Source organism: Pseudophryne corroboree, chromosome 2, assembly GCF_028390025.1.
Source record: "Pseudophryne corroboree isolate aPseCor3 chromosome 2, aPseCor3.hap2, whole genome shotgun sequence".
Classification (NCBI taxonomy): Eukaryota; Metazoa; Chordata; class Amphibia; order Anura; family Myobatrachidae; genus Pseudophryne; species Pseudophryne corroboree.
Window position 1 is genome coordinate 872,167,866 of NC_086445.1, and position 26,733 is coordinate 872,194,598.

The 26,733-nt window shown below is 46.9% G+C and overlaps 2 protein-coding genes across 2 annotated transcripts in view; one reads left to right on the plus strand and one right to left on the minus strand.

Annotated features, from left to right (window-relative positions):
• The window catches only part of CRYBA1 (crystallin beta A1), a 390,148-nt gene that overhangs the window by 85,572 nt on the left and 277,843 nt on the right, over positions 1-26,733 (plus strand). The gene's annotated exons all lie outside the window — the stretch shown is intronic.
• On the minus strand, positions 12,568-13,641 carry LOC135051334 (gap junction delta-2 protein-like). The gene has a single exon (XM_063957388.1). The coding sequence runs from the start codon at positions 13,639-13,641 to the stop codon at positions 12,568-12,570; it is 1,074 nt and encodes a 357-aa protein (XP_063813458.1).

Genomic DNA, 26,733 nt, shown 5'->3' on the forward strand with positions numbered 1-26,733 from the left:
GTGTCATCATATGCGCTTTGTAGAAGCATACGCAGACGTGATTGTGTAAACAAAGGTTTTTTTCGCTCTTCAGGAAATCTCCCTGGTGGACATTCACTGGAAAGGGTGATCTCATCCTACAAAAATTCCAGTGGAAAGATACCGAAAAGGAATATTTTTGCTGTCTCTCTGAGGAAAAATAATCCAACAGAACCTCCACCGAAAGAAATTATGGTGCTGAAGGGTCTGATAGCAGTCCGAAGGTTGGGTACATCGCGATCCACTATTGACAGTGGCTCATGGAAGGGGCCAGCAGGGACTGGAGTGAGTGAAAGCACTCGGTAAGAACTTTAACCGTTTTTCATTGTGCATTTGGGGATTGTGTATAAAAGGCCCACAATGGGAGCCAAGTGCACAAGTGAGAGGCGTTCAGCAGCCAGGGTTTAGGCTGAAGAAGGGCCAAAAGGGTCCGCAAGGTTAGTAATGTGTGGTAAGTATGGTCCATGCACAGAGGCTTTTTGTGATGAATGGGTATGTATGACTGCTGGGGATAGGGCATCATTTCCTAGAGTTGGTGAGTTTGATCCTGAGGTATTGCAGGTAGTATGTCTATCCAAAGTCATATAAGACAAGAACGGAAATATAAGAACTGTTTGAACTTGTAGCAACAATAAATAAGTAAACAAAAAAGAGAAAGCAAGTACACCACCATATGTAGAAGTGGAAGCAGTTACAGCCAGCATACAAACTATAGAAAATAATAAAAATGTTAAAAATATGAATGTAACCTATATATGTACTAATGAATGTCAAACTTTTATTTAGGAGGAGAAGGCGACCTGACTGGTTTCAGCCATTTCCCATGCACTCAGAGGAGTATCCAACCGGTAAAAGAGAAGCAGTAGCCTGCAGGGGAAGTGGCTGAGACCAGTGGAACTGGTAAGTATGGAGTCATTCGAGTACATATATAGTAAAACCCAAAAATAAAATAAAAAAATAAAGAAAATAACGTCAGAAATGGAGAATAGCCTGTCCGCACATTAGTATTTGCCAGTAGGAAAGCAGACAGAGATAAGGTAACCCCCGAGTATTTCTTTTAGTTACCACATAAGAACTATTCATTTCTAGTAATGCCCCTAGTCAAGATGAGCTCAGAAATGTTTGTTGGACCATGTACAGACCCTTAATATGGGTTGAGAAGGATTGAATGAATACTTCGCATGACCTAGAAGCTTGTTGATTTCTTTTTTTCTCTTTTGCAGTACTAGAAAAATTCTCCGACTGGATAAGATCACGGGTAAACACTAATTCTGCAAATGGGAGGAACGAAAGAAGTGCAACATTACCCTTTGACAAAACCTGCTGAAGTTACGATTGGGCCTCTATGGTGCTAAACCTTTTTTTCTTTTTTTTTCCTAGCAGCAGTGGCCCCTGACTAACTTAATCGACAGAGATTATGTTAAATGTGAAATACATATATTGTATTCCCGCTCAGGAAGTACAAGGTATGTTAGATACCCTCAAAGACTAACGTTGCATTCCACTGTTCTAGATTCATGTCCATCACAGGTAGAGAAAATTATCTCACAAGATAACAGGCTCCCTATGAATTTAGGATGGACAGGACACTGGATTGATGGCTGAGGTAGTCCCAGTAGTGACACAGCATGCACAAGCTTTAAGGGGGGGTAGACCAAGTAGTTAATCAATTCCCCGTAGTGCCCAATCCAGTTGTCATTTTAATAAAATCCCCTCCACCTCTACAAACTTATCTGTCACCAACCTATATTCTGTTTTCTTTACAGTTTTCCTCTTCATCTTTGCGTTCACACAGGGTGGTACAATATATGGACCTGACTCTCCCAAGATTACGAGTGACAGTCTGAGTATTGTCTCCCAAGCCCTGTATGACTGTTTACAGTCCTTTCAGCCTGAGAGTGGGTCGGTGCTGATGCAATATGTTGATGACTTGTTGTTGTGCGCTGATTCATTTGAGTCGTCCCTGGCAGATACGAAGCAGTTTCTGTTTCGTCTCTTCCAAACAGGACACCAGGTATCAAGGGATAAACTACAGTTGTGTAGGACAAGGGTCAAATACCTGAGACGTAGTACTGGTACATGATTTGACAGTTCATACACCACATGCCGTATTGGTCCTTCAAAGTTCTGCCCGAACCCGGTATGTCTCATCAGCACGATGGCACCAGTATATTACTGCAGTGTGCCTTGTCATGCACAAAGGGTGGAGGATGAGAATACTGGTGAAGGGAAATTTTGTATATACACTGATATGCATGATGGTATGGAATATCTGAATCAGACCTTTACTACGAGACCAGACATAAGTGACAGCCCATTGATGAACACAGACCTGATATTTTCTTCTTCTTTTTCTCCTCTAGAGATGTTTTTTTCTTTCTTTTTTTGAGTTATGCTCATGGTACTCTACATTTGCAAACACACAACAATTATATTAAGATACAAATTTGTGTTCCCTACAGCAAAAGGAGGTCTGGAAGTCAAAGGGGTATGGTTAGGAATCCTCAGAACTCTGGAGAGATGGACAAGGTAAGCCAGTGGCCCCCAGGACGTATCTCCCAGGCCTAGCTGAGGCGGCACATGGTCTGACTCACCTAGGGTAAGGAAGGTATGTGCAAATTGGTAAGAGCTTACTGGCGTGTACCAGGGTTCTCTTCTCAGGCAAGCAGGAAAGCAATGACCTGTCTTACTTGCATGAGGAAGAACATTTGGTAAGGTAGTACTAACAGAGCCATCCCATATCCCTCCTGCAGACGGAGCTTTTCAGGTAATACAAATCGACTTTGTACAGTTAACACCCTTTAGGAATTATTGTTATGTATTGGTGTGCACTGATGTTTTCTCAAACTGGGTAGAGGCATTTCCTGCCTCCACAAGTACTGCTGTGTCTACTGCAAAGAAAATTGTGCAGAAATTTGTGTGTAGATATGGTACCCCTAGGAGTAGGAGCAAAGTGATAGCTTGAAACTGGGCTATTGTGGTTACAGACACTGCCACTAGTATTATGTTGCATCAGAACCACTCCCAGATCCTCACTTAATGAATCACCCTCTTCGAAATTTTTGTTTTTGTTTTGTTTTTTTGAAGACAACCTCATGTCACGATTGATCCGCACAATAATCAGAAATACACCAATGAGGTGACAGTACAGTACCTTATCGAGATGAGCCAGCATTTGAGAACTTGACAATAGAACTTGAAACTGTTGATTCCTGGTATGCCAAATACTAACTGTCTGTTAGGTTCCTGGTGCTCAGAACAAGGGAGATGTTGCGTAGTGAGTCCTGAGCACCAGAACGTGACGCTGAAATAAGGTGTTGTGTGGAAATAGCCCCTAGCACCCTACCTCCATTGTTTCACCCGTGTGGTCAGTTCACGCCTGAGTGACTATGGTTTCTTGGGCCCACGGCAGCCGCGTTTGAAGGGCGGATTAGGTCTGCCCAACTCCGATGCCCCCAGGTCTTAGATTGAGACAAGGCGTGAACCGAGACAGGATAATAACAAGGGGACCTCTAACTAAGCAAACAGAAGGCTAGGGGCTACTAACAACCCTAAAACTAAATATATGTGCGGCACGCTGCCAAAGGAAAAGAACAACCAAGGAAATGCTGTCCACTCGCCGACACAATTCTGTTGTGTACCGGTGGTGACAGCATAAGTAGAACCCTCTGCAAAACACCTGTAACCAAATATAACCAAAGAATACTGCGGCCTAGGCCGACGGACGCGGCAAAGCCGCTACTCACGGAACAGGTACAGATACTGGCAAACGGACAGGAACCCCAATGCAGCCGACACAGACTCTCAGAACCGGAGGACAGGCAGAATCCCAAACGACAGACCGGTGGACACCAAGAAGCCAGACACTCGCCCAGGCACAGACAAAGCCACAGGACTCCTGGACAGGAACGCTTCACGGCAGGACACAGGATCAGACACTGGAATCGACACAGGAACCGACACTCAGGATCCGACACTCAGGATCAGACACTCAAAGCAGCTAGGCAGATACTGCTAGACAGGAGCTCAGGAACTGGCAGAGACTAGCTCAGGAAATATCACCAGCGTCTGTAAATTGCACTGAGCCAGAATATAACAGAGAGTCTTAATTAATTATGTTGTGCAGCTGCCCTGCTGCACAACTGAGAGGTGCAATCAACAGACAGGTGAGGCTGAACACATGGGAACAAGCTGCAATTACACAGACTCACCACCGGCAGCAAACAAGAGTATTCTTAAACCAGAGCAACGGGAAATCCTGGCCTGCAAGACAACTATAAACATAAAATAGGAATGAACCACTACCTGTGGTTCATAACACTGTCATGATTGTGAACCAAGAGACTGTGTGATTGTTCTTACGCTCAGGTTGCCTAATAGACAGGTGGGAAGGACCGTACCAAGTTTTGTTGACCGCATGATCCCAGTGAAAGTAGCCGAGAGAGAGACTTGGGTCCACGATTCCCATCGCAGGAAAGTCGGTAGTCCGGAAGGAACTCGTAAATGGAGTGAGATCGCAGAAGTATCACCAGAGAGTCTGTTCCGTGAAGACTGAGAGGCGGTACTGTTGAACACTACCTGGGCGTACTAAAAGATTACAGAAAGACCAGTCGTTGTAATTGATCTGCTATGGACAAGATTTGTTTTGTTCTTTCTTTTTTTTCCTGCTGACAAACATTTTTTTCAGGACATTCTATTTTTGTGAGGTTTTTCATGAGGAGTCGAGTGTGTGACTGGAACTGGTTCTGGAGGAAGGAGTGATGTCTTTATAGGATCAGAGGTAACGTGATAAGCTATTGTCTGAGGAATACTGTATTTTGTAGTTATTGTGACCCCATAATTGAAGATGAGTGCATCCAGAGATGTCAGTCTAGTAATAAGGCAGCATTTGACAGACATCCATTGAGTGATACAACTCACTAGTGGGTAAGGTCTTAAACCAATAGGAATGTTGGATGTGCTCACAGGTACCTCTAAGACAAAATGATGCAGGATTAGTGCCATATTTTATTAGTTAGCTGAGGTACTTGAATTACACAAAGGGGGAGGGGACCGGTGGACAAGGAATATAATATAACTAGACCCCTAGTTTTAAGATCCACCAGTACTATAGATAAATCCCTGGTATGTTTAAATCTCACCAATTTCAGGAAATCAGGCAAATTGGGAGGTAATCAGGAACAATCAGAGAATGGCTATTCGCACATAGCCATTCATTAATATATGTGGAAGAATGGTTTATGAGTGGCTCTCCCCGAACTCCGAAGGTTTATGTTATTTGGGAAGGACACTACTTATAACCCTTGTTCAGTGATGAAACAGACCTATCATACGTTCCAGAAATGGAAACAATGTTGAGAAAATGATAGGAATATATATACCATGAACATTTTATATGTCTCTTTCACGATTTGTTTGTGTTTTTTTCCTCTACGCAGCAGAACCTCAATCGAATCCGAACATCAGTATACAAAGACGTAGGTACATGTATGTGTGAAACGTTCGTTCAAATCAGGCATCATAGGCCATAGCACTGTCCCAGCATACTCTATAGGTTGAATGTCGTCCCACACCCAACCAGTGGTCCCGTGACCGTCGAGTGCATATAGAGGATGTCTCGTCCTCCTCCCTGTCTTCCCCAAATATAGTCAAATGTCTGATTTGCAAAATGAATACATACGTGTGTCTAGGTCACCGATTATTGTTTGAAATATTTTTCTTCTGTTAATAATTTATGGCAGTTATTGTTTACTGCCAAAGGGTGGACTGTCGAAGTCAAAAATATTACATAGAGAGGACATCCAAACTCCACACATTATGAGTCGCTATGCTTGCAAATACGCACAGTGAGCACAGCAATATATGGTAACATATACGCATTTACACAGATATATTCAACATATATTTCATACAGCACATAAATTCAACATATCAAGCACTAGACATTATAAGGTTTTAAATTATATAATGGAGTATAATGTCATGTATGTGTATTGTTGGAGTGGAGCAAGATAGACATGTCATGCTTGGTGTCAAAGTAATCAGATTAATGTGTGGATTCATTTGATGCCTGTGATTAGGTTGTAGCACATTGCAATGAGTAGTTATGATTGAATGTATGAATATGAAGCCACAATTCAACTGAGAACAAAAGATAGCATGTGTGGCCAGGAAACCAGAGGCCAGACCCTTTGATGTCTTCAAGGCTTGCATATGAACTGACCAATGACTCATCATGAATGAGAAAGTTCCCTCCCCTGGACCAATAACAGAAGAGCTATACTCCACCAACATACACAGTGTATAGCTGATCCCACACACATGCTTCCTGTTTTTCCTGGGTGCTGATCGAGATGGTGTTTTGCAGATACTCTGCTGCTGTGAGGATGGAGAGATATGGAGAGCGGAGTGTGCATAGAGGGACAGGGAAATTGTGATGTATTGCTGGCTGTAATGAATTAGTTTGTAATAACTGCTTCCTGTGTAAATTGTAACCATGTAACTATATATATACTGTACTTGTGATATATTGTTTACATATCCTTTTAATAACAAATATATACATCAATGAGCTTTGGAACTCAGAAATGTGTGCGTGTACTTGTTTTCTCTTAAGGGATGTAGTGTTTGCAACGTACAGCACACTTTTATCGTATATGGTAATAAGATGCGGTTTGCGTCCGCAACTTATATTAACGCTGGCATTTTGGATAATTGTTAGAAATAGAGCTGACTTTCTCAGTTGATATACGGTATTAAGGACTGGATTGCACATGCTGACCAATATGCAAGCTCTTCAATTGAGAGATATTTCCTTGGTAACATAGGGGGTCATTCTGACCCGATCGCACGCTGCATTTTTTCGCAGCGTAACGATTGGGTCAGAACTGCGCATGTGCCGGCGTCGCAGTGCGCCGGCGCATGGCCGCCTGTCACTGCGCTACGATCGCCTCTGCCTGATTGACAGGCAGAGGCGGTCGATGGGCGGGAGGGGGCGAAACAGCGGCATTTGGCCGCTGTATCGTGGGCGCAGATCGGCCAACGCAGGCGTTGCCGGACCGTGCGGTGCCACTGCGGGCCGGGGAGCGATGAGTAGCTCCCGGCCAGCACGCTAAAGCTGCGCTGGCCAGGAGCTACTCTTGAAGTGCAAAGGCATCGCACTCTGTGGGGGGTGGAGGGGGCCGGACTGACATGACTAGCCCTGTGCTGGGCGTCCCCCCGCATGTCTGAGTTCATGATCGTAGCTGTGCTAAATTTAGCACATCTACGATCAACTCGGAATGACCCCCATAGATCTAGTCTGCTTTATCAAAGTAAGGAAAATGGGTATAACTCTCTCTGCACATGTTATATCTGCCCCCCCTGCAGTGCACATGGTTTTGCCCATTTGCTAACAAATTTGCTGCTGCGATCAGATCTGAATTAGGCCGCTAATGTGCCCCGGACTCCACCAGTAAAATTCCCTGGAGTTAAGTGCCTCAGAGTCCTGGCGTTCAAACTAACCTTGATGCCTTCCACATTTGGGTTTTTATGATAGGTGCAGTGTGTACGGTGCAAACGGGACCCTGGGTACAGGTGGACCACACTGCACTTATGTTTAAATGGGAGGCAATCATGAGACCTCCTGTGGCAAGCGCAGTGAGCCACCATGTCCACAGCGTGGCAAGCGCAGCGAGCCCGCATTGGGATTTCTAGCACTCACCCTGCTGCCAGCATACCGGTGGCTGGGATCCAGCTATCAGGATCATGACAGCCGGGATCCCGGCCACCGGTAAAACATATGTATTCCGTTTAAATACAGAACTTTCAAGAGTACCGAGTCAGTGCAGCAGCCGCAGCATACATCAATGGGAAAATGGCCGCCACCCATGTGCAGGAGTGTTTAGTCACTGGAACATGACAGGTGTACCAGGTCATTTTTCCCTCCTTTGTATTTTGGTCCTCTTCCCTTCCCCATCCTCACTGTGTCACACATAGGATGCGATTAGATTTTTCTCTGGCTCCGGGGCCGATTCAGACCTGAACGCTGCTGTGCGTTTTTCGCACAGCGGGCGATCAGGTCTGAACTGCACATACATATGTATCGCAATGCGCAGGCGCGATGATCCGCAGCGACGGGATGGTGGGAAAAATCCCATTGCACCGGCGAATGCGAAGGAGATTGACAGGAAGAGGGCGTTTGTGGGTGGCAACTGACTGTTTTTGAGGAGTGTCCAGAAAAACACAGAAGGGATCAGGCATTTGGAGCAGGGTATCTGACGTCTGCTCTGGCCTCGATCATCACAGCGGCTGGGCAAGTCCTGGGCTGTGCAGAGACTTTTTGTGCAGCTCTCCTGCACATGCGATCGCACACCTGCACAGCGAATTCCACCTCCCCCTGTAGGCGGTGACTACCTGATCGCAGGGATGCAAAAAATGCACCCTAGCGATCAGGTCTGAATTACCCCCTCTGTTCTCATACTCATTATTGGTTACTTATGTTGGTTACCGTATTACATTTTGCTGCTATTTTTAATTTATGGCGAGATGGTTGAGTTTTTTCTTTAAATGTTAAGGGGTCAAACTCCCCTAATAAACTTAAACTAGCATTGTCCAATTTTTATAAGCAGAGGCTAACATGGTAGCCTTGCAGGAGACTCACTTTCCTTACCAATTTCCATGATCATAGGGTACCCCTTGGGTTATTCCGCTAATGGTTCATTTAAATGAATGGGGTATTCTCTTTAATACCCCTTTTAGACCGCCAGCTTTGAATACGAGTTATTGCACCTGAGCGTGCATAACCTGTGTTGCTGTGTGGCCTGAAAGGTCCCATTTGGAATAATCCGGGTCGATCGACCCAGTAGTCCAACTCGGGTAGCTTGTAGGGTTAAACACATGTTCAACCCGGTTCGCTGTACTGTGTTAACGGGAACTCTATGTGGATGGGCGGCGTTTGGAGATCATGTGATCTGTAAGTGCCGCCCCCACCACGTCACCACTAACATCACCAACCCAGCAATATGTCTGGTTAGGAACATCGGCGCCGAGAGGCTTGAGGCAGGTCGCACCCGGGGAGCACCTGTGTCAGGCTCCCGAGTGCGACCCACCTCAGGAGGTCTAAAAGGGGTATAAGTCTACTGTGTTCTTTGATCTCTTTTCTAAAGTAGAAGATAAAGGATGGCCTTTATCTTATTACTAGGTGCTTCATCGCGCCCTACGGGCGCTCTTCACACCGTCGCGAGGGGCTACGCCCTCTTAACCCTTGCATGCCTTTCTGGGGTTCAATATTTGTATTATATGGAATATTACCTGCATTTCTTTGTTAGTGGTTAAATATTGCACAATGAAAGGGCGTGCAATGGTGAAGGAGGTGCAACACCTTGCGACGGCGTGAACAGCACCTGCAGGGCACGATGTACAGAATGTAGCGGGTGCGGGGGGGACTGCGGATGATGGAGGGTGTCTGTAGATGCTGCGGGTTAAGGGGGGGCGGAAGCGGGGGGGGGGGGGCCCGGATGGGGAAGGGTCGGGAGGTGCTGCAGGTCGGGGAGGGGCAGAGGAGTGGGCGCTGCAGATGGGGGATGGGTCCGGAGGCACTGTAGGTGGGGGAGTGGCAGGGGTGCCACGGGTGGGAGAGGGGCAGGTGCGGGGATGGGAAGGGGCGGGGGTGCCGGGGGTGGGGTAGGGGGTCCGGAGGCGCCATGGGTAGGGGAGGGGCAGGTACGGGTGGTGCGTGGATGGGGAAGGGGGTCCGGAGGCACGGCAGGTGCGGGGGTGCCATGGGTGGGGGAGGGGTGGTTGAGGGGGGGACGGCAGATGCTGCGGGTGGAGGGGGGCAGGTGTGGGGGGAGACATATATGGGGGGTGGATGGTGGAGGGGGTCTGGAGGTGCTGTGGGTGGTGGAGGGGCATAGGAGTGGGAGCCACGGGTGGTGTAGAGGGTCTGGAGGCACAGCGTGTGGGGGAGGGGTGGAGTGTCGCATGTGGTGGAGGGGAAGGTGCGGAGGTGTGGTGCATTGAGGAGGGGTCTGGAGGCGCTGCGGGTACTGTACCTGCCAAAAAGGTAGTTGGAGGGCATGCAGTTACAGGGCCAGGACAGGAGTGACAGGGTCAGAACAGGGGTGACGGGGCCAGGACAGGGGTGACGGGGCCAGGACAGGGGCTAGGACAGAAATGACAGGGACAGGATAGGGGTGACAGGACCAGGGTAGGGGCAGCAGGACCAGGACAGGGGTGACAGGGCCAGTATAGGGTTGACAGGGCAAGCACAGGAGTGACAGGGCCAGGATAGGGGTAACAGGTCCAGCATAAGGGTGAAAGGGCCAGGATAAGGGTGACAGGGTAAGGCCAGGGTTGACGGGGACATGACAGAACACAGGGCACGGGAGAGATTGGTATTAGGGAAAAAACAGTGGTGACAGACAGATGTGTCTTACCGGAGTCACTGCTGCTGGCTGCTGCTGTTCCACTCCAACCTGTTGGGATCTGCTGCTGGTGGAGACTTGGCATGGCTGACTCTCTCAGGCTGGAGTCCTGCTTCCTCTGCCCGTCAGCATCCCTCCCCCCCTCCTCAGTCACACACCGCAGACCTCGCGTAGCTGCCGGGCACTGTGGTAAGGGGATACTTGGAGTGACTGGTTAGCCCCCAGGAGACGCTGCGACTGGAGGGAGGAGGGGGTCATAGCATGCACGCGGCGCGGACCTCGCGGCTGCTGGGCACTGTGGTAAGGGGAGACTGGGAGTGACTGGTTAGCTCCCAGGAGACGCTGCGGCTGGAGGGAGGAGGGGGTCGGAGCCTGCAAGCAGCTCGGACTTCTGCAGCGCTATCCGCTGGCTAAAGTGTGTGAAGGAGCTGGGCGCACCTCACTGTGGGCGGCAGCGCTGCAGCTAGTGGTGGGGTTGCCAGGGCTGGAGATAACAGAGGCAGTACGGAACCTGCACAGCGGCAGGTGCCCCACAAAACTGCAGCTAAGAAGCGTGAAGTGTGCTAGAAAGTGATGCTCCTTCGCGCCAGAGAGACCCTGCTGAGTATGCTGATGTGGGGGGTCAAGCACACAGTGAGCCGGTGCCCGTCTGTCTGTACGGCATATCCCCTCACATACCCCCATACCTCCCAACTGTCCCGGGGTTCCGGCAGCAGAGCCGGATTAAGGGGGGGGGCAGGGGGTACGTACCGTGGGCCCCACAGTTTTAAGGGGCCCCCCGGCTGGAGTAGCTCTGTCCCAGCTCAGAAGCTCCCCCGTCCTGCCAGCGGCAGCATTGTGCTACAGTCAGCACACGCTGCTGCGTGTTGGCAGGTCTGTGGTGTTGCAGGGAGGCAGCAGTCTCCCTGCTTTCTTCTGCCTGTGTGGGTGTGTAGGGGGGAGCGACCACCTCCTCTGGATTTAGCCCTAGCTGAGGGGCCAAAATTCCATAAAAAAAAAAAATCCCATAATTTGCAGAAAGGGGCGTGGCCACGCGAGCCGCGATTATGCCACGCCCCCAACCCCACAGCAGGCACAGCAATGAGATAGGGCTCCACTGTCTCAAGTGCCCTGGGCCCCCCGGACTCATAATCCGCCCCTGGAGGCATGCCAGCAGCTCACAGAGTGCTGGGCATGCCCCCTCACTGACGAAAACGGGGGCCCTCCCGTGAAGCCACGCCCCCTTTTTGTTTGCTACGCCCCCTTTTCACCGCACGTGTGTCCCTCCTTCTGCCTGCAGAAAGCTGGGAGGTATGCACCCCTGTCTGCCTGAAGAAAGCTGGGAGGTATGCACCCCTGCCTGTGCCATGCCCATACTATCTGCTTCTGCTCCTAGTCTCCTATAGATTTGCCCAGATCTGTGACTCATTTGACTAACTCCGCCCAGTGTTGTGACTCCGCCCAGCATTAGCAAATGAGTCACAAAGTCACAGATCTGGGCTATTATATAGGAGATATATGGTATCCTTGAGAAGTGAGTCACTATTGTCTCTGTCTATACCTCTAATTCTAATCATGTCTTATTTTTTATGAGAGTGTGTTAAGAAGCTTTGGAGAGGCCAATTTATAGTACTTAGAGATTCTAATTTATTTCCCGACCCTAAACGGGATTGATCTCAACAGCTACCTGCTTCTGCCTCTTGATTTTTAATGGGTTGCTCCCTGGCCTTTCGCAACTTTTTGGCAGAATTTGACATTTGGAGGGTACAGAATCCAATTGGACATGATCATTCCTACTTTTCCACAGCCCATAATTTTTACACATGCATGAATTTAATTATGTCTGACAAGTGGATGATAGAGCATTCCTGAGCAGTGTCAATTTACCCATCACGTGGTCCAATCATACTCCTCTACTGTGGAAATGGGGCCTTTCCTTCTTAAAACTGCTCCCCACTTTATCTCTGAGGCACATGCTAAACAGCCCCTAGACAACATTTAATTGTATCTAGAAACATTGTAATATAATGGTCTGGAAAGTGCTGTAAAATTCCAAGTTGAATTTGAAACATATTTCACAGAAAATGTAATTTATAGACACAAATTACCAAACATTCTGCAAAATTATCTTAATAATATTATGACATTACTGTGATTTGACTTTTTATAGCCAGGACTTCTTCATCTTGTTTATTTTAGCTAAGTTACCCTGCTTAATGTCTGGACTCTTTCTTGAGGTAGCATCATTATAATCTTCACTTGTGAAGGATATGGTGTTTGCTGGTGTCGTAGGCAGGAAGCTTATTTTCTCCGGGGAAAGACTTGATGATGTCTTTAGGACAAACCTTTCTTGTATAGTGTCTTTTAAATGAATAAGCAGATTATTCTGCTCAGGGTAAAGCACGATGGGCCTCTTCTTCTTCCTGCTCTTGAATTCACAACAACTGTTACAGGCAAGTGCTAAAATCCGAAATACATAGAACCACCCCAAGTAATGCAACTCAACAATATTCAGAATAAAACACCCAAGACCAACTCCAAACATAAAGTTAAGGAAGACTGTCTTCTCGGTAGCCCTGGAGACAAAACAATCAGTTTTGGTGGGACAAGGGTAGCTTTGACATTGGAAAAGATGAGGAACTTCAAAACCATAAAGATAGTATTGACCGACTAAGAATGCCATCTCCATAATTGACCTGAGAACCACATGAACAATATATATAATGTGCATCTTATCAAACACTGGAATGGGCCCTCGGCTAGGATCGGTAGTGAGTTTTGGCTTAAACATATCTCCTTTCCTGGAAATGTCCTTGACTTCTTCCTGTTCATCTGCATCCGGGCTTTTTCTACTCTTAGGTAAATGTTCACCAATTGATATGCTTTGAAGAAGTTCCATGACGTAGGCCCTTTCTAGTTCAGTCTTCTCATCTTTAGCAATTTTGTGCAGAACATAGATTATGTAAAAAATGGAAGGTGTTGATACCAAGACTATCTGGAATATCCAGAACCTAAAATGTGAGACAGGGGCAAAGCTATCATAACATACATTGTTGCAACCTGGCTGAAGGGTATTGCAAGTGAATTTAGATTGTTCATCTCCATACATAGCATCTCCCACCAGTGTTACTAGGAGAATTCGAAAAATGAGGAGCATCGTTAGCCATATTTTTCCAATAACAGTTGAATGATTCTGGACCTCTGTTAAAAGACGTCCCAAAATTGACCAGTCACCCATTTCTGAGTCTACATTGCAAGGAGAAAGAAACAATAATTAAAGATTTTTACAAAATCATTCTTTACAGGAAAAAATTTAGGTGAAGCAAGCAGTTAGAGATTAAAGAATGCGGTTTTTAGTAATATATATGATCAGCTTCGTAGAAAATGTTTATCTATTTTAAAGTAAGAGACCGAAAGACAATTTTTTTCTAATTAAACTACATACATGCCTATATTGAGTCAGTGCATTTGAAAACTGCTGCTATCAATCCGATGTGGTAGGGGTGGTTGATATACTCTTTGTACAAAAACCCTCTTGCTTGCTGTTAAAGGGACATGTTTTATAGAGCACTTGTCCCTGAAGCAGCAAGCAGGAAGTTTTTTGTTCAAATCAGGTAATGTTAGATACATTCTCTCTAGAGTTTTTCCACTCACTTGGGTATTGCACTATTTAGCAAGTGGAAATTTCCGACTGAACGGAATGACACATCATTTAAAAATGGTCCATGTGTGGGCATGTAAAAAACGCGGTGCACTCACCCGCAGGCCGTTCATCACCTCCTTAGATCTCTTGAGCATGCAGAATGATCTGATTAGCTGGCGAACAATGCCATGCTGCCGAAAGCAGCATGGCCCCGCTTTCCCCCCTCACCGTCGCTCATCGTTGCCAGCATCGGCAAGTGTGTGTGCACTTGCCAATGCTGACACCCTGCCGGATCCCCACGCTCGCAGTGTGTCCATGGAGGATACATTGCTCCTTTAGACTCACAATAAAAGATTTAGGGGAATATTTATATTTGTTTAAAAGACAAATAAACCAAACTGGGCGCAACCATAAGGCTGCAAGTACAAACGCAACACAAGACACCAAACATGATAACAAACAGAACACAATAGAAAACACTGGGTGAGTAAATCTTGCGCCGCCCCTGTTTCAATCCTTAACCCGTCTATATGAAAGGTTCATGAGGTCTTCTTTATGAAGCCTTTTGTACTGTAGTGAATCCTCAGATGTTTTTATATTTAAAGAAAAAACACATTAATTAAAATATAGTCTGAATATGCACAATAAATCTCAAGTGTAAAGATCCCAGATTGTACTGATTTTCTTTTCATCCAATTTACAGTATGTATAGTGGAAACCAGGATGCTCACTTTTGTGCTTACATGCAAAAGATAAGGTAAACTTGAATGCAAAGTTTACATTTAGTTGGGTACAAGTCTGTTTATTTGTGTATGCCCGCAAAAAAATTGTATGCATACATCTGTATATGCCTGTGACTTGATATATATGCATAAATATGTTATATATTCATTTTCTTGTGTGTGTCTTTTCTACTGAGCTCATAAGTGTGAACCTCAGCCCTGCAATGTGTTTTAAAAAGTATCTAGTAAATCTCAATTATGGGATTTTTCCATTTCATTTTTCGAAACATTGACTAATATCATTAACTCTTTAAAGGGTATACTTTGAAAATGGAGATCGAGGGCTGAAAGTTTCTTTCCCAATCCTTGTTGGTAGCGCTAGAATCCATATTTACTTCATTTAAAGATTGATGTAATTTTATACTATATACCTGTCAATGCACTTAAAAGCACATCAAGCATGCTAATAGTAAATTACTATGTTGTAATGTAATTATGTAAAACATTCATTAACTAAATATTAAACAACAAAATAGATGACCTCTGAGTAAGCACTAATTCTACCTTAATGGCATTAATGAATGGCGAAGTGACAATGAGATGTCTGCAGACTAGATTCTTGTATAAAGCGCCACCTGTGCACATGGGAGTACTTACATAACGCAGGATTAACATGCAGATACAGAAAAAGGATATGGCCTTTTCTTTTACCTAGCGTTGTGTGGATAGTGAGACAGATTTCCTCAAAGTAATCAAGGATCCTGAGTATGCTGGCAACTCCTGTCTATGAGAAGAAAATTAAGACCGCACACAGATGCCCCTGACTCTGTGCATATTGGGGGTCATTCCGAGTCGATCGCTCGCAGCGGATTTTCGCAGCGCAGCGATCAGGTAAAAAAAACGTCAAAATTGCGCATGCGTATGCGCCGCAATGTGCATGTGCGTCGTATGGGCACAAAGAGCATAGCTGCTGTGCACTGGATCTAGCGAAGATTCCATTCGCACAGCCGATCACAAGGAGATTGACAGGAAGAGGGCATTTATGGTTGTCAACTGATTGTTTTCTGGGAGTGTTTGGAAAAACGCAGGCGTGTCCAGGCGTTTGCAGGTATCTGACGTCAATTCCGGGACCTTCGTTGCTGCAATCATCGCACAGAATAAGTAACTACAGGGCTGGTCTTGTTTTGCACAAAATGTTTTTGTACCGCTCGGCTGCACAGGCGTTCGCACTCTTGCAAAGTGAAAATACACTCCCCCCGTGGGCGGCGACTATGCGTTTGCATGGCTGCTAAAAGTAGCTAGCGAGCGATCAACTCGAAATGAGGGCCATAGCCATTGAATGCTTTAGCAGTTTGTACAACTGAAGCACTCTAGTGTGACAGGAAAAGAGCATTTTTTTTATTGCATCCTCTGAGATACTAAAAAAACTTCTTCACCATTAAGTTTATTGACTCAAAAATATTGGAGTAACAATAAGGATGAGATTTAGTTAAGCACCAGGTCCTCTCAGGCCCCTTGTGTGATGTGATGCTGTGCACACACCTGGGCATTGTGGTACAGAGAACACTGCTTATTTCTGCAGCGGGTTACACTGGGATTCCACAGGGAATAAAAGCTAAAGCTTTGACTGTTCCCAGGATGCACTGCACCACCTCCTCTATAACCCCACCTCCAGGCACTGGAGCTCAGTTTGTAAGTTGGTGCCAGAGCAGGTCACTAACAGGTGGGGCTGCGCTAGGCAGCCCTAAAAAGAACTTTTTTTTAAAGAAGATTTCAAGGGCCGCAGCACTGTTTATGTCCCCAACAGCGCTGCATACTCCCTCAGCCGGGTTCCCTGGTACTTGCAGTGGAGACGCAGCGGTCATCAGGCACACCACTGCTGATGCTCTCCAGGATCGCGTGGCTGCACATCAGGGAGGAGGTAAGAGAGTCTCCCAGGTGGGACGCGTCGGTAAATCGCTTTCCGGTCGCGGTCCCAGGAGACGGACCGCGCCACTGCGGTGGACACTGTACTGCACAGGGACCCCACTATATTCACCAGGGCAGGGAGCAAAGGTCAGATTTACAAAAATCTGTTTTACATAGGCACCACAGTACCCGGTGGTGAGGCCCAGCTTTGGGGATAAGGCGCTGACCTGTAGCCCCTCCCCCAGCTCTGGGCGCCATCTACTGCTGGTATTCCTACCCTGGAGCTGCATTTCACACTCCCTGACAGAGATTTTGGTGCTATCTTCACTAGTAGCTGAGATGATCTCTGGGACTGCAGGGCTCTGTCTCCTCTGTAAAGAGCCGCCTGTCTCTTCAACGCTGTGCATTTACAGGCACTTAAGTATTCTACACATCATATTTAGTACAAGTATTCTGTGATGTATACTTGTACTAAATATTCAGATAGCAGTAAGCAGTATACTTGTTCTTGTACCCTGAGGGGCTAGGTGCGTCAGGGTTTCATATATATATATATATATATATATATATATATTGATGGGGGAAAGCTTATCGGCGCTTAACCGCGATACCAAATTATACTAGAATGTAGTCCAGGATATTTATAAATGAACAAAAAAGTCTCCTTTTTCTAGACACTCCCTTTATAATATTCAGGCGTCAGCTACACCTTAAAGAAAGAAAGAAGTAAGGTGTTTCATGTACAGTGTAAACGAAAAAGAGGATAAGGTGGTTTTAAGCGACCAGTGGGACCAGAGGTACCAGTAGAATTAAATATGAATACGAAATATTCGCATAAATACTCTTTCTGAAACATGGTTTCTCTTTATTTTCGGCTATATACTCATTTCCATTATGAACAATCATATCCAAAATGGCCGCCGCGACCACATGACTGTACAACTAAATGTCTGGGGGAATGCACTCCAAGAAAATGGCCGCCGCTACTGCACACACGTTTCCAGCCACTGTTACTAGATGGGAGAACAGGCGCATGCGCATTGGATGCCGGACAAGAACCCTCCACAACCCGCACTCGGCGCATGCGCAATGAAGAATGCCGGACGCCGGAAGTGGGGCGGACGTGACGTCACCCGCGATCCGGACAGGAAGTCCGGGACTTTGAACTATATCAGTGCTTTTTATAACTTTAAATACACAGAAAACAGTTATCTACAAAGCGGTTTTACTCAGCATAGTGACACTATGCTATAGGAGTATTGCCACTACGTTTTAAATGTTTAAACAATATATGAAATCTGACACCTGTTAATTGACAGGAAGTGATGTAGCTATCACTTCCTTACTAATACAGGTATATATAGATGAGCTGTCCCAGTTGTTTGTCACCCCTTGATGAAGTCCAGATATGACGAAACGCGTTGGTTGCTATGATACATACCCTCTCACAAAGCTAAGAACCTTATTTATATACTTTTTATGCTGATCTTATGTCCAATTTTTTACTTTTAGGACGTTTTTTCCTCTTGTCTTATTTAAGTTTGTATTACTAATTTTATACTAACTTATGTCTTATATACAGTTTTAGTAACTTTTCTGGCTCCTTGTAATAGGGCTACTATTTTATTTGTTTTTATTGGTGCATATTAGATTTATTAAAAATATTTTCTTTTAAATTTGAGTCTCCTATTAGTATTAGACACCACTGGTCGCTTAAAACCACCTTATCCTCTTTTTCATATATATATATATATATATATATATATATATATATATAGTGCTACACAGTATATACGGTTTGGTATTTTTTTTCATACCGCTTAAATCCTCTGTTTGTGCCCTGTATTTACTGTCACATAAAACAGGGGGTTATTTGCAGGTATTGTGTTTGTCTGGCTATATTGTACTGTTACACTCTAAGGCTACATTCCCTATAATGTCTGCCACACAGGGCGGGAAATCCGCAGACTCCTCTGCATCCTGCAGTGCTGGCACCACGGATTTACCTGAGGGGGAAGTTATAGCTGCTGGTTCAGGCACTGGGTGCCATACACTTCCCAGTCAACCCGCAGCACCTGTGGCCAACAGGACCCACCTTGGGCAGCATTCTCAAGTATGCTGAATACACTTGTAACACGTCTTACGCCCCCTGTGGGACCTACTGTTCCATTGCAGCCACATATTGTCCCTGTAGTTAATCCGCCCTGGGCGGACACTCTGTCTACCCAGTTATAACAATTAAATCAATCTTTGGTTAGACAAAAGTCTACCTCACACCCCTCTGGGGCCAAGGGGTCATCTAAGTGGGCTATTTCTTCCTCACAATCCAATAATATTTCGGATAATTCTTCCAATGAGGATGGGGAATGTACTGATCCGTCAGACACGGATACAGTTGCTTCTGATGAGATATCTACAACCCAGGTTGATGTTCATGACCTAGTGTAGGCTATTAAGCTGATTCTCCAAATAGATGATGAGATCGAGCCTTCTACTGCATCTAAGAAACCTGATAAGTTCAAACGTCAGAAGTTTGCTAAAGTAGTATTACCACATTCTGACCATTTAATTGACATACGTCAGGAATCCTGGTCATCTCCAGGAAAGAAATTTTCCCTGTCTAAAAAGATTATAGCTCGTTATCCTATCCCTGCGGAGTTGAGTAACAAGGGGAAACTCCACCGCCGGTGGACTCTCATGTCACCCTTCTTGTGGTGTCATCTACTCTGCATATGACCACTGTCACCTCACTGAAGGAACCGACGGATAAGCGTGTGGAGAGTTGCCTGAAGTGTATTTACTCTCTTACCGGTGCAGTACATAGACCCACTATGGCAGCCTCCTGGGCTGCGAAAGGAATTTAAGCATGGGTTCAGGCAATTGAGGATGAGCTGCCTCAGGATTTTTCTGACACTGCCAGACAAATCTGTCTTATATTACCACAGCCTCCCACTATATTCAGGAGGCGGCCTCTGATGCAGGTGTAATGGCGGCCAAGGCGTCTACTACGTCTATCCTGGCTCGCTGAATTTTGTGGTTGAGGTCCTGGAAGGTGGACCTGGACACCAAAAAGACCTCGGAGGTTCTCCCTTTTAAGGGAGACCTCCTATTTGGGGAGGATCTGAACAAGATTGTGACTGACTTGGCGACTGCCAAGACTGCGTTTCTCCCAAGTACTAATCCTTCTGCTCTGAAGGCCAAGAGTACCACTTTTCGTTCATTTTGACTTCCAGGGAAAGCAAAATGTCAGGCATACCTGAGACAGGCTGTGCATCCAAAACCACTAAGCCCAAATCTAAACAATCCTGGGCCCCCCATCAGCCTGCTTCCAAACAAGACAAGCCTGCTGCATGACGGGGCGGGAGGCCGACTTCTGCAGTTTGCCCAGGCCTTGTTAAAGACCACTTCGGACGCCTGGGTGCGGGAAGTTATCTCTCACGGATACGCAATCTCTTTCAAGAGACGTCCCCCTCGCCAGTTTTGCACAGCGGTTATCCCTTCGGATCCGTTAAATGCGCAAGCTTTACACTTGGTTGTACAATCCCTCCTGGATACAGTAGTGGTAGTGCCGGTACCTCTGTCTCAGAGAGGCAGGGGATACTATTTGACCCTGCTTCTAGTTTCGAAGCCAAATGGGTCCTTCCGGCCTATACTCAACCTCAAATCATTGAACAAATCTGTGAGAGTATCCAAATTCGTATGGAAACTCTGCGCTCTGCTGTGCTGGCCATGGAACCCGAAGACTGTATGGTATCCCTGGACATACAGGATGCTTACCTGCACATACCTATTGTCATATCACATCAGCATTATCTGCGGTTTGCTATTGGCAACCTACATTATCAATTTCAGGCCCTAACTTTTGGTTTGGCCACGGCATCTCGGATCTTCACCAAGGTCATGGCCATGATGAAGGCCCTACTCTGCCATCAGGGAATCAGGATCCTGCCATATCTGGATGACTTGCTGATCCTTGTGAACTCCCAAGAGGTTCTCCACAGTCACCTGGAACTGACGGCCCAATTCCTACAAGCCCACAGGTGGCTCATCAACTGGAAAAAGTCCTCACTGGTCCCTGCTCGGAGCATGGTACACCTGTGGACACTGCTGGACACACACAGCCAATGATTGTTTTTGTCTCCAGAGAAAGTCCTGAAACTTCAATACACTCGGCGATGAAAGTACTAGGCCTCATGGTGTCGGCTTTTGACATGGTAGAGTACGCTCAATTTAATTCCCGCCCTCTGCAGAGGTTAATCCTTTCCAAGTGGGATGGCCTGCCTCATCGGATCAGGTCTCAAATGATCTCCTTAACGGCGGAGGTTCGTCCGACACTGAGCTGGTGGCTACAAGACCAACAGTTGAGCAGGGGCTGTCCCTTCTGGATCTCCAACTGGTTCCTCCTGACAACGGATGCCAGTCTGCAGGGCTTGGGCACGGTGTTAGAGCAACACTCTCTCCAGGGTCGGTGGACCAGGTGTTAGGGTCTCCTGCCCTGTGCTGCCACATCGTCATGGCAACCGGGAGACAAGTGCTAGCGGAGTAACCTGATCGCAGCTGATACTCCGGTTCGGGTCTTTTGCTGTGCAGTGGTTACAGGCAGGGGATCCGGTGCTGGTTTTTGTGCTCACAGTCTGTGAGGTCTGAGGGGGGCGTGGACAGCACCTGCTTTATAAGGCCTCTTCTCAGGTTAAGCAGATGCTGCTGAATCTTTGTTGGTTAGTCAGTTCCTGAAAGTTAGCCAGTACTGTGTAGCTTTGTATTTGTTGTTGCTTACTGCAAATAGGCCTGGGGATTTGGTACTACACTCTGCCAATCCAGACCTAGCAGTAAGACTGGAGTCAGTCATTTAGCCTGCTGAGGTTCTTTTGATATTCTGTGAACCCAGCAGGTTTGTGGCTGTACTTTCAGACCTGCCTGCTTAATCCTCTCTCACTGTGCAGGGTGTCCATGTGTCAGTTTAGTGGCAGTAAGCTGTACCTGGGCCCTGCAAGTGAGAATTAGGATTGTGGAGACTCTCCTTGTGTCTATTATTCCATCTCTGACCGAGGAGTTTACTGCCACACCCGTTGGTAACCCTTTAGGGTTTTGCTGTTGCCCTTAGCAACAGCATTTCGGGTTCTCTACGTATTAAAACACAACATCTTGCTTTTTCCATCTGAGCATTTCTAATACTAGGGAGACACCCAGTTTCTTAGCCTCTGGGCTTCTCTGTTCACTCTGTGTTGGTTTTGTTACCCTATCACCTTCTGTGTACGTTATGTCATATTTCCCAGTCTGTCTGTGAGTTCATTTGTTTTGCATCCCTCTCTGTTCAGACACCAGTACATTCCTGCAGGCACTGGTGTGCATAACAGTTCAAACACCAGTACATTCCTGCAGGCACTGGTGTGCATAACATATTCAGCAGCCCAATACTCCTGTTGAAATTTTGTGGGAATATGGAGCATACCCCTCAAAATACGTTGCAACATGTGGTCGATCAGGTGCAGGTCCTGACTCGTCAATTTAATGATTTGTCCATTAAAATGCACACCTCCCAGGCCACTGGCAGAGCTCCCGCAGCAGCAGCACCTTCAGGGGTTAAGGAGCCGAAAGTAAATCTTCCGGATCGTTTTTCTGGAGATCGCTCGCAGTTCTTTTGTTTCAAGGAGAGCTGCAAGTTATATTTCCAGCTTAGGCCTCAGTCTTCTGGGTCAGAGATTCAGCGGGTGGGCATAGTGATTTCCTTGCTACAAGGAGACCCACAGGTCTGGGCATATGGGTTGCAGCCTGACTGTCCGTCGCTTAAAAGTGTTGATGCTTTTTTTACGGCACTGGGCATGTTGTATGATGACCCTGACAAGACGGCCTCAGCCGAGGCTCAGATTTCGATCCTTAAGCAAGGGCGAAGGCCAGTTGAGGTTTACTGTACGGAGTTTCGGAGGTTGGCCCATGATACCCAGTGGAATGACCCAGCCCTGAGACACCAGTACCGAAGAGGTCTTTCTAACCAGATAAAAGACCAACTGGTACAATATCTCTTGCCTGATAGCTTGGATCAGCTCATGCAGTTATCCATCCGGGTGGATAGACGGCTGAGAGAGCGTAGGCTTGAAAGGGAGACCGAGGTTTCCTTCTTTCCCAAGGGAACCTCAGACTCTGAGGAATTTTCCAAGGAGCCTATGCAGATTGGGGCTACCCGCCTCTCCTCGCGTGAGAAGACGCGGAGGAGACAGCAGGGGTTGTGTTTGTACTGTGGGAATAAGGGTCATGTGGTAGTATCATGCCCAGAAAAGCCGGAAAACTTCAGGGCCTGAGGGTGATGGGAAATATCCTGTCAGGCCAGAAGTCAGAATTTCCCAAGAAGACTTTTATCATTCCGGTGACCTTGAAGATCCTCGGTCAAACTGTCAAGACTGGGGCCTTTGTGGACAGTGGGGCCGACGGGGTTTTTATGGACCGCCAATTCGCCCTGAAACACTCTGTTTCCTTAGTACCCTTGGCGTCGGAAATTGAGATTTGTGGGTTAAACGGGGAACCATTATCCCAGGGTAAAATTACCTCTTGCACTAGCCAGATTTCTTTGTTTATTGGAGCCACACACTCTGAAAAATTGTCCTTTTATGTGACTGTCTGTACTTTTGCCCCATTGGTGTTGGGGTTACTCTGGTTAAGGGCCCACAATCCTCAATTTGACTGGGTCTCTGGGGAGATTCTTAGTTGGGGTACTGATTGTTTCAGGAGTTGCTTGAGCCTTCCAGTCAGGCTCTCGCAGCTAAGTTTGCCAGGATTGCCAGGGTGTTATGCAGATTTTGCGGACGTGTTCTCCAAAAAAGTTGCAGAGGTACTACCTCCCCATCGCCCCTATGACTGTGCCATTAATTTGTTGCCGAATGCTAAGCTTCCCAAGAGCAGGTTGTACTCCCTATCACGTCCTGAGACTCAGGCTATGGCAGAGTACATTCAGGAGAACTTGGCTAAAGGATTTATCAGACCTTCACAGTCTCCAGTTGGGTCGGGGTTCTTCTTCGTGGGTAAAAAGGACGGTTCATTTCGACCCTGCATCGACTTCAGGGAATTGAACCGTATCACGATTAAAAACTCATACCCACTGCCTCTCATTTCGGTCTTGTTTGACCAGCTTCGTACTGCCACCATTTTTTCTAAGATTGACCTACGCGGTGCGTACAATCTAATCCGAATAAGAGAGGGGGATGAATGGAAGACTGCCTTTAATACCCACTCAGGGCATTATGAATATTTGGTGATGCCTTTTGGGCTCTGTAATGCCCCGGCAGTCTTCCAGGATTTCATGAACGATGTGCTCAGGGAATATTTGGATAGATTCTTAGTTGTATACTTAGATGACATCCTAATCTTCTCCCATTCCCTGGAGGAACATCGGAAGCATGTACGCTTAGTCCTCCAGAAACTCAGAGACCACCGGCTTGGGGCGAAGCTGGAGAAGTGCGAATTTGAAGTTCAGCAAATCGCATTTCTAGGATATATTATCTCCCCAGAAGGTTTCCAAATGGAGGGTTCCAAGGTACAGGCAGTCCTGGATTGGGTGCAGCCCACTAGTTTGAAGGCGCTTCAGCGTTTCCTGGGCTTTGCAAATTTTTATAGACGATTTATCGCTGGATTTTCATCTATAGTGGCGCCCTTGGTGGCACTCACTAAGAAAGGGGCGGATGTTGCTCACTGGCCTCGTGAGGCCAAAGCGGCTTTTGCCCGTCTCAAAAGGGCATTTGTCTCGGCCAAGGTGCTGCGACACCCAGATCCAGAGCGTCCTTTTGTGGTGGAGGTGGATGCCTCTGAGATGGGTATTGGGGCAGTGCTCTCTCAGATGGGAGTGTCTGATAATCGCCTTCATCCCTGTGCTTACTTTTCCCGTAAATTTTCGCCTGCCGAGATGAATTATGACGTGGGTAACCGGGAATTGTTGGCTATTAAGGATGCACTCGAGGAGTGGAGACACTGGCTTGAGGGGGCTAAGTTTGTGGTCTCAATTCTCACCGACCATAAGAATTTGGTATATTTAGAGTCAGCGAAGCGTCTCAATGCCAGGCAGGCACGATGGGCTTTGTTTTTTGCTCGCTTTAATTTTTTGATAACATATCGCCCTGGGTCAAAAAACATCAAGGCTGATGCGCTCTCGCTGAGTTTTGCTCCAATCCAGGAGACCACCGAGGAGCCGTTGCCCATTGTGTCCCCATCATGTATTAAAGTGGGCATTACCCAGGACCTCTTGTCATTAGTCCTTAGAGCACAGGAGCAGGCTCCTCCAGACCTTCCGGTAGGTCTTTTGTTTGTGCCTCCTAGGTTAAGACAGCGAGTGTTCCTGGAATTCCATGCCAAGAAGTCGGCAGGTCACCCGGGTATTGCCAGAACTCGGGAGTTGCTATCTAGGGCGGTGTGGTGGCCCTCGGTGGCTAAGGATGTGGATCAGTGGGTTCGGGCATGTGACATCTGTGCCCGAAATAAGACTCCTAGAGGAGTTCCTGTTGGCCCATTACATCCACTCTCTATTCCATCTAAGCCATGGACCCACATTTCAATGGATTTTGTTGTGGACTTGCCCAAATCCTCGGGGATGACAGCCATCTGGGTTGTCGATGACAGGTTTTCGAAGATGGCGCACTTCGTTCCACTGGTTGGGCGGCCAGACGCCTGTCTGAATTATTTATGCTGCATGTTGTGCGTCTCCACGGGTTGCCACTTGATGTGGTCTCTGACCGCGGATCCCAGTTTGTGGCAAAATTCTGGAGGGCATTTTGTTCCGATCTCCAGATTTCTGTCAGCTTGTCGTCAGGCTACCATCCGCAGTCTAATGGGCAGACTGAAAGGGTGAACCAGTCCTTGGAGCAGTTCCTCAGGTGTTATGTCTCCAAGTGTCAGACTGACTGGGTTGCTCATCTGTCAATGGCGGAGTTTGCCTATAACAACGCGGCTCACTCTGCTACAGGGATCTCTCCCTTCCTTTGTGTGTATGGGCATCATCCTAAGGCCAATTCTTTTGACCCCCTGGACTCCACGCCTGGTGGTTCCTCTGTCGTTTCGGTCCTTAGAGGTATTTGGAGGAAAGTGAAGAAAGCCCTTGTGTCTGTGTCATTAGTGACCAAAAGGGTTTTTGATAAGCGGAAAAGACCCTGCAGCTTCAAATTAGGAGACTTCGTCTGGTTGTCTACCAAGAATTTGAAGTTGAGACAGCCATCTCATAAGTTAGGCCCCCGGTTCATCGGCCCTTATAAGATCACCAGGGTTATCAATCCGGTGGCATTTCAGTTAGATCTGCCCCGTTCTTTGGGTATCAATAAAACATTTCATTGTTCCCTTTTAAAACGGGCGATTAGTAATCCTTCTTCCAGAGGAAGACCTTCCCCTCTTCTGATACGTGGCCAGAGGGAGTTTGTTGTTGAAAGGATTCTTGACTCCAAGATGGTTCGGGGTCGGCTGTCATTTTTGGTGCACTGGAAGGGGTATGGCCCGGAGGAGCGGTCGTGGGTGCGCAGTTGTGATCTTCATGCCCCCAGACTGATATGCTCTTTCTTCTCGCAGTTCCCCGATAAACCCGGTGGTAGGGGTTCTTTGACCCCTCGTCAGAGGGGGGGTACTGTTAGGGTCTCCTGCCCTGTGCTGCCACGTCGTCATGGCAACCGGGAGACAAGTGCTAGCGGAGTAACCTGAGCGCAGCTGATACTCCGGTTCGGGTCTTTTGCTGTGCAGTGGTTACAGGCAGGGGATCCGGTGCTGGTTTTTGTGCTCACAGTCTGTGAGGTCTGAGGGGGGCGTGGACAGCACCTGCTTTATAAGGCCTCTTCTCAGGTTAAGCAGATGCTGCTGAATCTTTGTTGGTTAGTCAGTTCCTGAAAGTTAGCCAGTACTGTGTAGCTTTGTATTTGTTGTTGCTTACTGCAAATAGGCCTGGGGATTTGGTACTACACTCTGCCAATCCAGACCTAGCAGTAAGACTGGAGTCAGTCGTTTAGCCTGCTGAGGTTCTTTTGATATTCTGTGAACCCAGCAGGTTTGTGGCTGTACTTTCAGACCTGCCTGCTTAATCCTCTCTCACTGT

Bases quoted from the DNA above. Each gene is read 5' to 3' on its own strand.
- LOC135051334 (XM_063957388.1), bottom strand. From the start codon at position 13,641: ATGGGTGACTGGTCAATTTTGGGACGTCTTTTAACAGAGGTCCAGAAT.